The sequence below is a fragment of the Octopus bimaculoides genome, chromosome 9 (assembly GCF_001194135.2).
Source record: "Octopus bimaculoides isolate UCB-OBI-ISO-001 chromosome 9, ASM119413v2, whole genome shotgun sequence".
NCBI classification, from domain to species: Eukaryota; Metazoa; Mollusca; class Cephalopoda; order Octopoda; family Octopodidae; genus Octopus; species Octopus bimaculoides.
Genome location: NC_068989.1, coordinates 90,715,820 through 90,729,701, shown reverse-complemented (window position 1 = coordinate 90,729,701; position 13,882 = coordinate 90,715,820). Strand labels below are relative to the sequence as shown.

The 13,882-nt window shown below is 40.1% G+C and overlaps 1 protein-coding gene across 10 annotated transcripts in view; it reads right to left on the bottom strand.

The window, feature by feature from the left end:
- Nucleotides 1–13,882, bottom strand: part of LOC106868309 (A-kinase anchor protein 9) — a 351,276-nt gene that overhangs the window by 127,797 nt on the left and 209,597 nt on the right. For 7 of the 10 annotated variants that reach the window (XM_052970882.1, XM_052970883.1, XM_052970887.1 and 4 more), the window contains 5 exons: nt 10,764–10,967; nt 8,724–8,803; nt 8,013–8,338; nt 7,301–7,339; nt 4,546–4,698 (listed from right to left, as the gene is read on the bottom strand). In XM_052970882.1, the coding sequence (XP_052826842.1) occupies nt 4,546–4,698; nt 7,301–7,339; nt 8,013–8,338; nt 8,724–8,803; nt 10,764–10,967 (802 nt within the window). The remainder of the gene's footprint in view (nt 1–4,545; nt 4,699–7,300; nt 7,340–8,012; nt 8,339–8,723; nt 8,804–10,763; nt 10,968–13,882) is intronic. The other 3 variants (XM_052970881.1, XM_052970884.1, XM_052970889.1) reach the window with 3 other exon arrangements.

Below are 13,882 nucleotides of genomic sequence, written 5' to 3'. Positions count from 1 at the left end.
GGAGAAAGGAAGATGGGAGTAGGGGACAGGAGGGAGTGAGGAGTGAAGGGTGGGCGAATAAGGAAACACTTCCCCATCAATAAATCTACCCCTCCCCCAAGTTGGAACAGTGTGGGAAGGTGGGGTGAGGGTGAGAGCACTGGTGAGCTGCTGATGCTGCTGCTGCAGTCTCATCGGGTGGGGGAGTGGCGGGGTCTCAGTCCTTGCAGTTGTGCATGACAAGAAAGGGAGTCATTAAGACACAGATTAATTAACTTGACCCCTGGTCAATCTTTAACCTTTTGTTTCAGTCACTGGACTGTGGCCATGGACTTCAGTGTTTTCCTTTCTTCAATTTCTTTTAACTCCGCCACTTATTCTATTAGTTTCTTGTGACAGAGGATGTAAACAAACCAACACTGGATGTGACGTGGTGGTGGGGTCAAACAAAGGACACACGCACACATATACCACCACTGCCCTTTAGAGAATTTAATAGGCAGAAACTGTGTGAAGCCCATCATGTGTGTGTGTGTGTGTGTGTGTGTGTGTGTGTGTGTGTGTGTGTTCATGGTCTTTGACTCCCACCACTGCTTCACAACCAATGTTGGTGTGTTTATGTCCTCGTAACTTAGTAGTAGTAGTAGCAGTAGCAGCTGCAGTAGTAGTAGTAGTAGTAGTAGTAGTAGTAGTAGTAGTAGTAGTAGTAGGGGCCTTGGAGAGAAGGTGATCATAAATACATACAGACATCACTAAATGTGTTCTGTAATAAATGACCTTTGCCCTCTGCTCACCTCACATTTCATCATATTTTAAAACATTAAAATGACCTTTATACAGGTGAAAATACATAAAATATGTTTTCCATTTTTACTGAGAGAAGAAAGAAGTGCAAAAAAGTTGAAATATTCAAACTGGATGTTTTCATAACCATTGTCTTCGAATGAGGTTACAGCAGAGGAATGTCAGAGAAAAACAGCCGAAATTATCCCAAACATACATTGGTAAACATATACAGTAATTCGAATACCAAGTGGACCTCAATGGTATTTGAACTCAGAAAGCAAAGAGCCCTCTGCTACAAAGAGCACCCACTACACTCTCAGAGTGGTTGGCCTTAGGAAGGGCATCCAGCTGTAGAAACATTGCCAGATCAGATTGGAGCCTGGTGCAGCCACCTAGCTTGCCAGTCCCCAGTCAAACTGTCCAACCCATGCCAGCATGGAAAGCGGATGTATGATGATGATGGTGATGATGACTATAGGCACAAGGCCTGAAGTTTTGGAAGAAGGAGCTGGTCGATTATATAACCCCCAGTGCTCAACTCACACTTGCTTTATCAATCCCTAAAGGATGAAAGCTAAGTCGGCCTTGGCAGAATTTGAACGCCAAATGTAAAGAGTCAGAAGAACAGCGCTAAGCATTTTGCCCAATGCTCTGAGGGTTCTTTTACTCATTTCAGGCATTAGACTGTGACCCATGCTGGAGCACCGCCCTTAGGGATTTTTAATCAAATGAATCAACCCCATTACATATTTTTTTTAAAGCCTAGAACTTATTCTATCGGCCTCTTTGGCTGAACCGCTAACTTATGGGGACATAAACAAACCAACACCAGTTGTCAAGTGGTGGGGTACAAACACGGACACAAAGACACACAGATACATGATGGGCTTCTTTGGTCAACCAAATCCACTCACAAGGCTATGGTCAGCCCAACGCTATAGTGGAATACACGTGCCCAAGGGGCCATGCTGTAGAACTGAACCCAGAACCACGTGGTTGGGAGGCAAATGTCTCACCACACACCCACACCTGTCCTACGATTATATGACTATTCGTGCTTTTAGAAGAGGGGATGGAAACGACCAAGCTGGAGCAGAAAAGCAATAAAAGTGATAATTAGGGGTTGGAGGTGAACCCTTAAAGGTACAAGGTGGGTAGGAATGAGTGGGGTAAGGGTGCCATAAGGGAGTGGGTGGAATAGGAGGGGCGCAATTGTGTGTATGGGAAGGAGCAACGATGCTAATTGATAATCTTTAAATATTAAACAACAACAACAACAAACGTGGGTTCTCATTCCTAAGGTATTTTTCAATATTATTATTATTATTATAATTAAGTTTACTTTTGTCAAACATGGAGCATTAATTACTTTTAAGATTATTATTATTATTATTATTATTGTTATTATTCAGGTCACTGCCTGGAATTGAACTCAGAATAATAACATTGAAAAATAGATGAGGAATGAGAACCCAGGTTTGAAATTTCCCCAAGACACCTAACGAAGGCTGGAGGGTATATCAGCCGAAACGTTGTGTTAACAACAAACAAGATGAGGACAAATATCCGTCAAATGTAAATAATGTAAATAATGTACATAATTCCTCATCTTTTAAATATAGAACTGAACAACAACAAAATACAAAAGAAAAACGAGGAAACAAAGCAAACAACACATAAATAGAGACTTAAAGTTGTCCCACCTGAACATTTCACAGGGAATCTCTGGATCTCCGAGAAGAAAATATCCTTGAAGTTTGGATCGAGGAGGAAAGAGACTAATTCAGCTGATGTGTTCAGTGCCATCTTTGTAAGTCTAAATGGTACTGGGATGTGTGGGTGGGGGTATGAATGGTGGGGTGGGTGGACAGGTGCATGTGTATGGAGGGGTGGGCATGTGGAGGTATGCATGCAAGAACTTCTCTCTCTCTTTCTCTCTCATCCACACACACACACGGAATCGCTCCACATTACAAACAAGAAAACTACAAAAACACATTCACACACACACACACACACACACACACACACACACACACACACACACACACACACACACAGGTACACGTACACAGTAGCATTAAACATCTTCGACCTTTGTGTTTCCAAAACAGTGTCGCTCTCAGGATGGACTCTGCTCTGTGAAACTATAAACCGCCTTTGTTCACTTTTAACCCATATAACCATTTTGGAGGTGGTTGTCATGGTAACAAATGATGATAGCAGTACTAGTGGTCGTCGTCGTCGTCATGGTGGTTATTGATTTAGCATTGGTCAGCTCAGTTCAAAATGACCACCACCACTTTCAAGCCTATATCATTATTGTTGGCTCAGACAGGTTAACTTGCCAATCCAGTGTATTGTAATTTTTTTAAATATTTTTTTCTTGTTTCAGTCCCTGGACTGTGGCCATGTAGGGGCATTGATTTGAAGGGTTTAGTCAAATACACTAACTGCAGTACATATTTTTTAAGCCTAATACCTATTCTATCAATCTCTTTCACCAAACCACTAATTTAATGGAACATAAACAAACCAACACCAGTTGTGAAGTGGTGGGAAGGAGAACCACATTTACGTGCATGTGTGTAAACCAAAAGATCTGATGGTCCTTACATATCCACAGCATCCTACAAACACTCAATACCTACATGGTTGTTTTACCTCACTGTGAACCCTATGTTATTGTACCTAGCCATTTTTGGCATCCCTACATGTTGACATGTTCTATAGCAGGGGTGGGGAAACCCCTATGCACAGGCGCAATTTTATTTTGTATTGCACCCGCAGGCTGGTATACTCGTACGTACAAAATATAGTAAATTTTTCAATTATAAAATTTATACAATACTCGTATGTCTATTTGCGACAATAAGTCACGTTTCCACTACAACTTAAAACAGTTAGACTTGAACAGAAATTGTCTGGTGATTGCCATTTGAACGGAGATTTTATTTCCCCTATAAAACACATATTGCTAGGTTTGTACCACCCCATCGAGACCCAACTACACTCTAGCTGAAAAATATAGAGTACCTCATAAGTAATATAAATGTCCTAAATTCAGTGGAGGCATTAATGAAGATGTTACACATTAATTTAATGTGTTAATGCATATCAAATTATACGTGGATATATACAAGATTTACACAGATATAAGAGTCAGAACTTCTGATCCGACCGCGAACCTTTTTCTTTAGAAATTTTTGCCTAGCACACTAAGAAGTTTCCCCACCCCTGTTCTGTATAATCCTATATCTACACACACACACACACACAAACACACATACACACAACAGACTTCCACAAAGTTTCCATCAACCAGATTTGTTGACAAGGCATTAGCTGGCCTGGGGCTACAGTAAAAGGCATTTGCCCAAGGTGCCACACGATGGAACTGAACCTGGAAGAGGTATGGCCACTTGATTAAGAAGATCACTTAGCAACTGAAAGCTTATTATTGAAGAGGAAACTTGTCGCTGAACCTTTCCTGTGTACACAAGCGATGAAAAGTCAGTTTCCTATAACCATACCCAACAAAACCAGCAATGGTTAGCACCGAAACCAGAACTGCCCAAGGTGCCATGCAATGGGACTTCTTTCCAACCTAATACAAAAGGGGGTGCAAAAGTAGGTATCCAGTAAGTATCACATCAATGTTATAATACTTAATTCATTAAAATTATTATCACATGAAATTAAATTACGGGTTTTCTTTTTTTCCTACCTGTATTACCTACTTTGGCACCACCCTGTATATAGAACACATATACAACTTACCACTAATCAATTCTTCACTATCGCTGTCCAGACCAGGACCAGAGAAGATATTATTGCCAAGCTGCTGGGAGAGTACCAATCCTTCATCTGTGGTGCTTGATCCTGTATTGGCACTGTGTAAATCATCTTTTCTGTTTTCTTCCAACGGGGAGCCTAAAGGAAGAAGTGAAAATACTTGGGTTGAAGACATGTGAATAAGACTGAGTTTTTTACTCAAAAAATATGAGCCAAGGAACACACACACACTTTACCAGAAGCACTTATAAAACCTCCACACCATCATCATTTAACGCCCAATTTCCATGCTGACATGAGTTGGACAGTTTGATAGAAGCTGGCAAGCCACAGAGCTGCACCAGGGTTCCACTGTTCATTTTAGAATAGATTCTACAGCTGGATACCCTTCTTAACACTCACAACTTTACAGAGTGTATTGGAAGCTTCTGAAGTGGGACCAGCACCAGTGCTTCTTATGCGCAGCATACATTATATATTGAGCCAATTGAAGATCTAATAGTAGCCAGATCTGCTAGAAATAACAGCCAAATCTCTATGAAATCACACTCCATCATCTTAAACAAGGATACATTAAATGATATGTCAGATATACAAATAAAAAGTATGGATGGTCATAACTGGAATAAGATCTGATAAGTTAAACAATAACATTATTGTTCTCTAATGTGGAAAGACAAATGGTAAAACTTGATATTGGCAACAAATATTACACATTCTCTTAATGAGTTCCAGGGACCAAATGTTTCAGTAACTTAATACAGGTACCAAACCTCTTATCCACCAACCTTGGGACCGGAGGTGGTCCAGATTTTGGGATTTTTTTTTTTTTTTTGATTTCTGGACACAGGCTAAGTATATACCAAAAATATAAAATAAAGAACAGAAAGTAAAGAACAAATTAATACATTTCTAAAGCAAGGTCTGTTTGATCTGGCATCATGTGACACATGCGCCTTGGAAACCAAAACAAAATGGCCACATGGTGAACTACTACAGTCCGCGAAACTCAAAGCTAACCAGTTTCAAAAATAGCCAGATGATGGAGTGTGATTTCATAGAGATTTGGCTGTTATTTCTAGCAGATCTGGCTACTATTAGATCTGGATTCGGGATAAGAGGTTCAATACCAGCATTTCCAGAAAAGTAATGAGAAAGGCATACCAGCCACATACACATCTCAACAACAGCAGACCAAGCTCACATCATTACCACCACCACCACCACCACCATCAATACATAAGCATGCAAGAAAAAGAGAAAGAAAGCAGGTGAGATTCCTCTGTATGTACGTATGTATATTTACATACACACACATTCACACATATCTGCGCACGCACACACACACACACACATATCATGATTATACAAGCATGCATCATATGATCCGCAAATCTGCCAGTCTTTTCCGCTTCGTATTACAAACCATTTAAATGAATCCATCATGTAGATAATCATAAACCAATGAAAGAATATTGAAAACAAATATTACAAAACAATAAAGAGAAGAATAAAATAAAGATAAAAGTGTTTGTGAGCAACGTAAGTCAAGTGCTACGTGGTGTTGTAATTGCTCCAGGAGTACTTGTTCACCACCTCACTCACAGAACTACAAGAACCAATACCAATGCCATTGATACATGCAAGAGATTGAATAGGTAACAAGAATTCTCTTTATGATATATGGATGGAATTGTCATCTGAAAGAATCCATCTCAGGAGACATAACCTCACCAAAACCTCAGCTCACCGACTGACAAAGTCACAATTAAACACCATGTTTAATTTTCTTTTACTTGTTTCAGCCATTCGACTGGCCATGCTGGAGCACCGCCTGTAGTCAAACAAATTGAAAAAAGACTTATTCTTTGTAAGCCTAGTACTTATTCTATCTGTCTCTTTTGCCAAGCCGCTAAGTTATGGGGATGTAAACACACCAAAATTAGTTGTCAGGTGATGGTGGAGGAACAAACACAGATGCAAGCGCGCATGCACGCACACACACACACATATGTATATATACATATATACTACAGGCTTCTTTCAGTTTCTGTCTACCAAATCCACTCGCAAGGCATTGGTCAGCTCAAAGTTATGGTAGAAGACACTTGCCCAAGGTGCCACGCAGTAGGACTGAACCCAGAAACATGTGGTTGAGAAGCGAGTTTCTTACCACACAGCCACACCTGCTAATTCATGAAAATGTCACAAAGTCACTGTCCTCCAATGTGGCTCAAGAGCCACATCTCAGTCACACATTTCATGTTTAGTATGGAATCTAAAGGAGTGTGAAATGACTGTGTATTTACACCTGTATGTCTCCAGCAAAGTATTTCTCCACGACAAAAAACAGTGAATGCTTTTCTGATGGATTTCAATATGCCTCAAGCATATTTGAACTGAAACACATCACTGCTTAGCGATGTCACTCTAAATGCTATTTCTGTATTTACTTGTGTATAAGTCACAATAGTTTATATTTGATTTTAAGTGGGGAAAAAAACCGGGGTGCAACTTAGACATGGAGCAAAGCTAAAACTATGAAGGGAAAAAATTTTGCATCAAGGTTTATACGCAAGTGTGACTTGTACACAATTAAATACTGTGTGAGGAATAATCTTGTCAGCTAGGTAGCCTGAGGTTTTGACTTGTTCTTCCATCTCTTGGGTCAGATTCTTCTAGATTGCCGAAATAAATATATAAAAATTGGAAACAATAACAAAGAATTAAAATCTCTTACGTTGCATTTTAGAAACTTTATATTTCTTTGAAATGTGTTCTGAAATGGTAAACAGAGTTTCCTCATAGATTGGTTCTTCAGCAAAGATAACAAACGAGAGTTAAAGATGGGGTTTTTCTTACCAAAACCACTATTCATAATCATCATTTAACGGCCACATTTCCATGCTTGCATGGGTCAGACAGTATCCATACACACACACACACACACACACACACACACACACACACACACACACACACACACAGAAATATACTTACAGTAAAATGAGGAAAGACTGCAGCCATTATGTTTTCCATGGTCTCCAAGACTAACCAAAGAAGGAAAGAATTCGTACAAAGTCTGAATGCCAAAGTAGGTTCAGCAAAAGCCATCCAGGCCCAGGTGGTCGTGCTAATCTGAGTGACAGATTAAAGCCTTACCGCTCAAATATTAGAATTAATATTATCACATTAATTAAGACAGCAAGCAGGCAGCATCGTTAACACACCAAGCAAAATGCTTAGTAACATTTTATCTGCCTTTACATTCTGAATCGAAAACTTCAGCCGAGGTTGACTTTGCCTTTCATCCTTTTGTGATTGATGAAATAAGTACCAGTTACACGCTGGGGTCAAAGTCATTGATTTATCCCTCCGTCAAAAACACTGGCCTTGGATCAAAATTTGAAACTGACATTATCCCATTAATTAAAATTCCAAAAAGCACTTACGGTTACTGGTAAACGGATGGATAGGATCCATCGAGCGGGCTCGGGTGACACGTTGGAATGGTTCTCCAGGGATCCAATTGCCAAGATCAAGTCGTTCAGCTGATTTGTAGCGACGTTTCTGCCGTTTCGACAGGCTAGAATCATTGTCTGAGGTAGACTGTGGAATGCCCAGGTGGTTCGAGTGAGACCCTCTCTCGGACGCATTTTTACTGTCGGCCAACACCTGGCTCAGCTTCTTGTTTATGGAGTCTTCAATGTCCAGGTAAGTCCGCACTAAATTGGACAGGTGTTGTAACAGATGCTTATTGGTCTCTTCATATATTTCCCTTTGGAAGAAAAAAATACAGGATATTAGAGAGACTAAGAAAAGAAAGACAGGAGAGAAATGGGAGAGAGACAAGCAGAAATGGAGAGGAAGATGAAGGAGAGATGGAGAAGGGAAAGGACAGGGAGAATGAGAGAGGAGGGGGAGTGCAGGGAGGGGAGAAGTGAAAGGAGAGTGAGTGGGAGAGTATAAGGTAAAGGAGAGGGGGGAGAGAGAGGAGTGAGAGAGAGTGGTAAAAGAAAAATGGGAGGGGGAAAGAGAGTGGGGCAAGGAGAGTGAGGGGGTTGAAGGAGGTTGTTGAAGAAGACAGTGGAATGCCCAGGTGACCAAAGCAAGGAAAATTAAGAATAGACTCCCTAAATATTTTAATGAACTTGGAAACTTACTTTTTGGTCACTTCTTTCGATGGAGACGAGTGAACAACTCCACTTTCCTGTGGAACCACATGGTCAGCAACCAGTTGACACTATAGAGTGAGAAAGAAAAACAAAAAGATTATAGATAAGAGTCTTGGACATTTACCCCCCCCCCCATGGACAATAACACCCACAAGGACAATTACCCCTGAAGACCAACAGATGATGATTTGAAACTTGATATATTGGACAGAGGGTAATTAATCAAAGGGAGTAATTGTCCTAGGGGGTAATTGTTGTGGGGGGAGGGGAATTGTCTGGGAGGGGAGTAATTGTCCTGATACATTAAAATATATATATTTATTTATTTACAAGGTGTCCATAAATTACCATTACCATTTGAAAAATTCAGAAACAAATGGAAAACAGAGATAACTCAGAGTTTATTGGAAGATATATAGTTAAATAAGGAAGTTTCTATGTGGGCTCCATTACACATCTAGACAATAAATTGTAGAAGTTGCAAAGATAATTTATGAACACTGTGTATCTAAGAAGGAAGAAAGAAAGGAAGATAGATAGATAGATAGATAGATAGATAGATAGATAGATAGAGATAGATAGATAAGTGCATTTCATGTTAAGATATTTTTACAGAAAGAGAAGAAAAAATAAATAAGATTAAAAGTATAAAAGCTCCAAATTATTAAGGAAAAACCATAATTACCTCACCAGGGAAACAATGCATCGCAATAATAATAATAATAATAATGATAATGTGGTGTTAGGACGAAATATACATGTGCTTAAGAAAAGAGCCCCACTTGAGTACAGAGCAGTAATAAGAAATTAGATTAACAAAGAAATAAGAAATTATGTCAAGAACTTCATTAGCTTACAGCTGTTTCTGTGCACATATATGTATGTATAAATGTAAATGTTTTCCCAAATAAAAGTGAACTTCATATTTGAAGCTCTGATGAAGCTATAGGGTGATACATAAGCATCTAGTTATAAGTGCACTGCATTTTGTAGCAGAAACAGCTGTAAGCTAATCTAATGCATTTCATCGCATAATTTCTTATTCCTTTGTCAGAGATCGTTGTCAGTGCCGATGGACTGGCTCCTGTGCAGGTGACACGTAATACACCATTTTGAGCGTGGCCTTTGCCAGTAAGACATCCGAGTGAGATCATTGCCAGTGCCCCTGGACTGGCTCCTGTGCAGGTGGCATGTAAAATACACCATTTCAAGCGTGGCCGTTGCCAGTACCCGCCTGACTGGCCCTCGTGCTGGTGGCACGTAAAAGCACCCACTACACACCCGGAGTGGCTGGCGTTAGGAAGGGCATCCAGCTATAGAAACTCTGCCAAATCAGATTGGAGCCTGTTGTAACCATCTGGTTCACCAGTCCTCAGTCAAATCGTCCAACCCATGCTAGCATGGAAAGCGGACGTTAAACGACGATGATGGGTGTGTGTGTGTGTGTGTGTGTGTGTGTGTGTGTGTGTGTGTGTGTGTGTGTGTGTGTGTGTGTGTGTGTATGCACAATGCTTATATGACATATATATATAATCCATCTGTAGAAACTCTGCCAGGTCAGGTCGGAGCCTGGTGCAGCCATCTGGTTCGCCAGTGATCAGTCAAATCGTCCAACCCATGCTAGCATGGGAGGCGAACGTTAAACGATGATGATGATAATGTATATGACAATACGCATGTGTGTGTGTGACAATGTATATAAATTTAAGACAATATACATACTAAATATATGAGGATGTGTGTGTGTGTGTATGCATTATATGATATACATACACACATGAAGTTAACAAGTTGAAAATAAAGCCCAAAGCAATAGAGTTTAAGGTTCCAAAGCAATTTATAAAAATTTAAATGGCTGAAAGCAATAAAAAATATATAAATATAATAAAACAAAAGATACGTTAGTAAAACAGCCCAAAAGCTAAACAAAGAACCAGCAGGAAGACCATCCAAAAAGCAGCAAAACCCTCTTGTTAGCTTTAGCCTTGTTGTCCGCAAAGTCCTTTGGTAGACCTCGAAACATCTCACCTGCTGAAGCTGACCAGATCTTTGAGGCACAATGCTCTCGTGATATTTATGGTGAATTGATTGAGTCTGGGAGGCTGGCACCGGTTCTGGTTCGGGAAGAGACCTCTTGACAGCATCAGCATATGACCTGCCCGATGGTGCCTCAATGACGTCATGGCCAGTTGGGTCAGTGTTCTCGTCTTTCGAGACTGACTGCTGCTGCTGCTGTGGTGGTTCAGAAGAAGCGGAGGAGGGAATAAGTCATTATAGTATTTATTATTATTTTTTCTTACTTTCAGTTGCAATCGATGAACAATAATAATCATGATGATGAGCTTTCTGCTTGACTTGGTTTATTGTTCACTGCATTTCTTATAGTAAGAATAAGGGAGTGCCTGTAACTCGGTGAAGAACAAATATAGTAATGGATTTCACTCAAAGACCACTGGTTTTTCAGTTTTCTTACCAGGGTTTACGTCCTTCGTAAATATGTATCAGCAAACCCTACACAGGCATATAGATATTACTCACACATACACACACACAGGTTGGGTATGGCTATGTGATTAAGAAATCTGCTTCAAAACCATATGGATCTGGGTTCAGTCCCACTGCATGGCACGTTGGGCACTTGTTTTCTACTATAGGCCCAAGCGAACCATGGCCATATGAGTGGATCTGGTTGACCGAAACTAAAAGAATCCTATTGTGCAGCTATCACCATCATCCTAATGTATGCATGTATTTGTGCCGTCATGTATGTTTTTCTGTGTCCCTCTGTCTTGACATTGTACACTAATCGTAAACAAGTGTAACTGTTATACAAGCAGTGTTGTTCAGTGACACATAAAAAGCACCATCCAAACATGGCAGATGCCAGCACCACCTTGACTGGCTTCCGTGCCAGTGGCATGTAAAAAACACCAACCGATCATGGCACCTTTCCCAAGGTGCCACACAAGGCCTGAAATTTGGGGAGGGGGGAGCAGTTGAGTAGATCGACCCCAGTATGCAACTAATACTAAATTATCGACCCCGAAAGGATGAAAGGCAAAGTTGACCCCAATAATAATAATAATAATGGTTTCAAATTTGCCACAAAGCAGTAGTCAAGGGGAGAGAGACGTCAATTACATTTACCCTATTCTTTGACTGGCACCTATTTCACTGACCCCAAAAGGATGAGAGCTAACCTCAGCAGAATTTGAACTCACAACATAAAGACAGATGAAATACCACTAAGCATTTTGTCCAGCACTCTGCCAGTTCGCCACCTTAATAATAATAATAATAATCCTTTCTACTAAAAGCACAAGGCCTGAAATGTAGGAGGAGGGGTCTAGTCGATTACATTGACCCCAGTGTTTCACTGCTACTTAATTTATTGATCCTGAATGGATGAAAGGCAAGGCTGACCCCGGTGGAATTTGAACTCAAAACGTCAGGGGCAGACGAAATGTCAATAAACATTTTGCCCAGCATACTAACTATTCTGCCAGCTCTTGACAAGTATTAATTAATTATCGGTAACACTTTTTTTAAAAATTACAAATAAGCAGATAAATAGCCTGTTAATAATAATAATAATAATAATAATAATAATTAATAATAATAATAATAATAATTGCTCAGAGCACCTCCTTCTCTATGCCACCAACCCACCAACTCAGAGCTCTACACTTTTATACTATTGCATAATTGTCACCACCACCACCACCCCCAAGCTCACACTGACTGGACTAACAGGGCCACAGAGCAATACATCTCAAGTTGACATGGAAGGAGTGGGAAGATGTAGTGGTGGTGGTGGTGGTGGAAGGAGGGGAAGGAGGATAGCATGACAATCAATACACAAGAATCAAAAACAGACAGGAAGGACAGCAGATGATGAGAGAGAGGGTGGTGGTAGTCATCAGTAAAATAACAGCTGATGATGACTAATAGGCCAGATGGCTAGTACTTTGCTCCTTCTGACACCACCACCCTCACCACCATTACTACTACTATGCTGATAGTAGATGTGGGGAGATGATATGGGTGTGTAGAACAAGAAATAAAACACACAATCACACACACAAAGACATATATTTTATGTGAGCCAGAAGGCTGTACCAGGCTCAATATATATATATATATATATAAATATATATATATATATATATATATATATATTGAGCTTGGTACAGCCTTCTGGCTCACCAGTCCTCAGTCAAACCGTCCAACCCATGCCAGCATGGAAAGCAGACATTAAACAACGATGATGATGGTGATATATATAACTCAATTCCGTTGGTCACAAATGACCATGGGTGCACCTAAGAAGTTCCCCTCCAGAGCACAAGTCTGGGTGGAAAGTCGCCTCACCAGCAAACACACAACCTACGGCTATTTTTATGGAAGACCAGCAGTCATCCATGCACACCAGCCTCCCCTCTCCACCGATTCAGCTTGGAAAAGTATATTAATATGCCAAATTTTAAAATTTTCTCTAAACTTTAATTTTTCAAATGCTGCCCGTCAAATCAACTAGACCCAAGTACTCAATAAACGTACTCAATATCCACACACACACATACACACACACAAAATGGTCTTCTTTTAGTTTCTGCCTACCAAATCCTCTTACAAACCTTTGGTCCATGGTTGGCCCAGGGCTATAGTAAGAGACACTTGCCAAAGTTGCCATTCTGTGTGACTGAACCTAGAAACATGTGGTTGGGGGGCAAAACACCTTAACCATAGTCACGTCTATGCCCATGGATATATAAATACACACGCATGTGTGTGTGTGTGTGTGTGTGTGTGTGTGTGTGTGTGTGTGTGTGCGTGCGTGCGCACGTGTGCGTTCATCTATTTAGGCAATTTAATGACTTCAAAATAAAGATGACAATTCTTCAGAATCTAAAATGTCAAAAGTTATTAGAAGTAATAATGTCTCAACTTAGTCCTTTTTCAGCCAAAATATTCTCACATCAAAATCTTAGAATAATTTTTTAAATGTCAGAATCTAGGCAGAGATGAAAAGATAAACTTTTTCTTTAATTAAACCCATAATACTGTTCACTTTATCCCAATAAATAATAATAATAATAATGATGATGATTTCAAATTTTTGCCACAAGGACAGCTTGGGGGAGGAG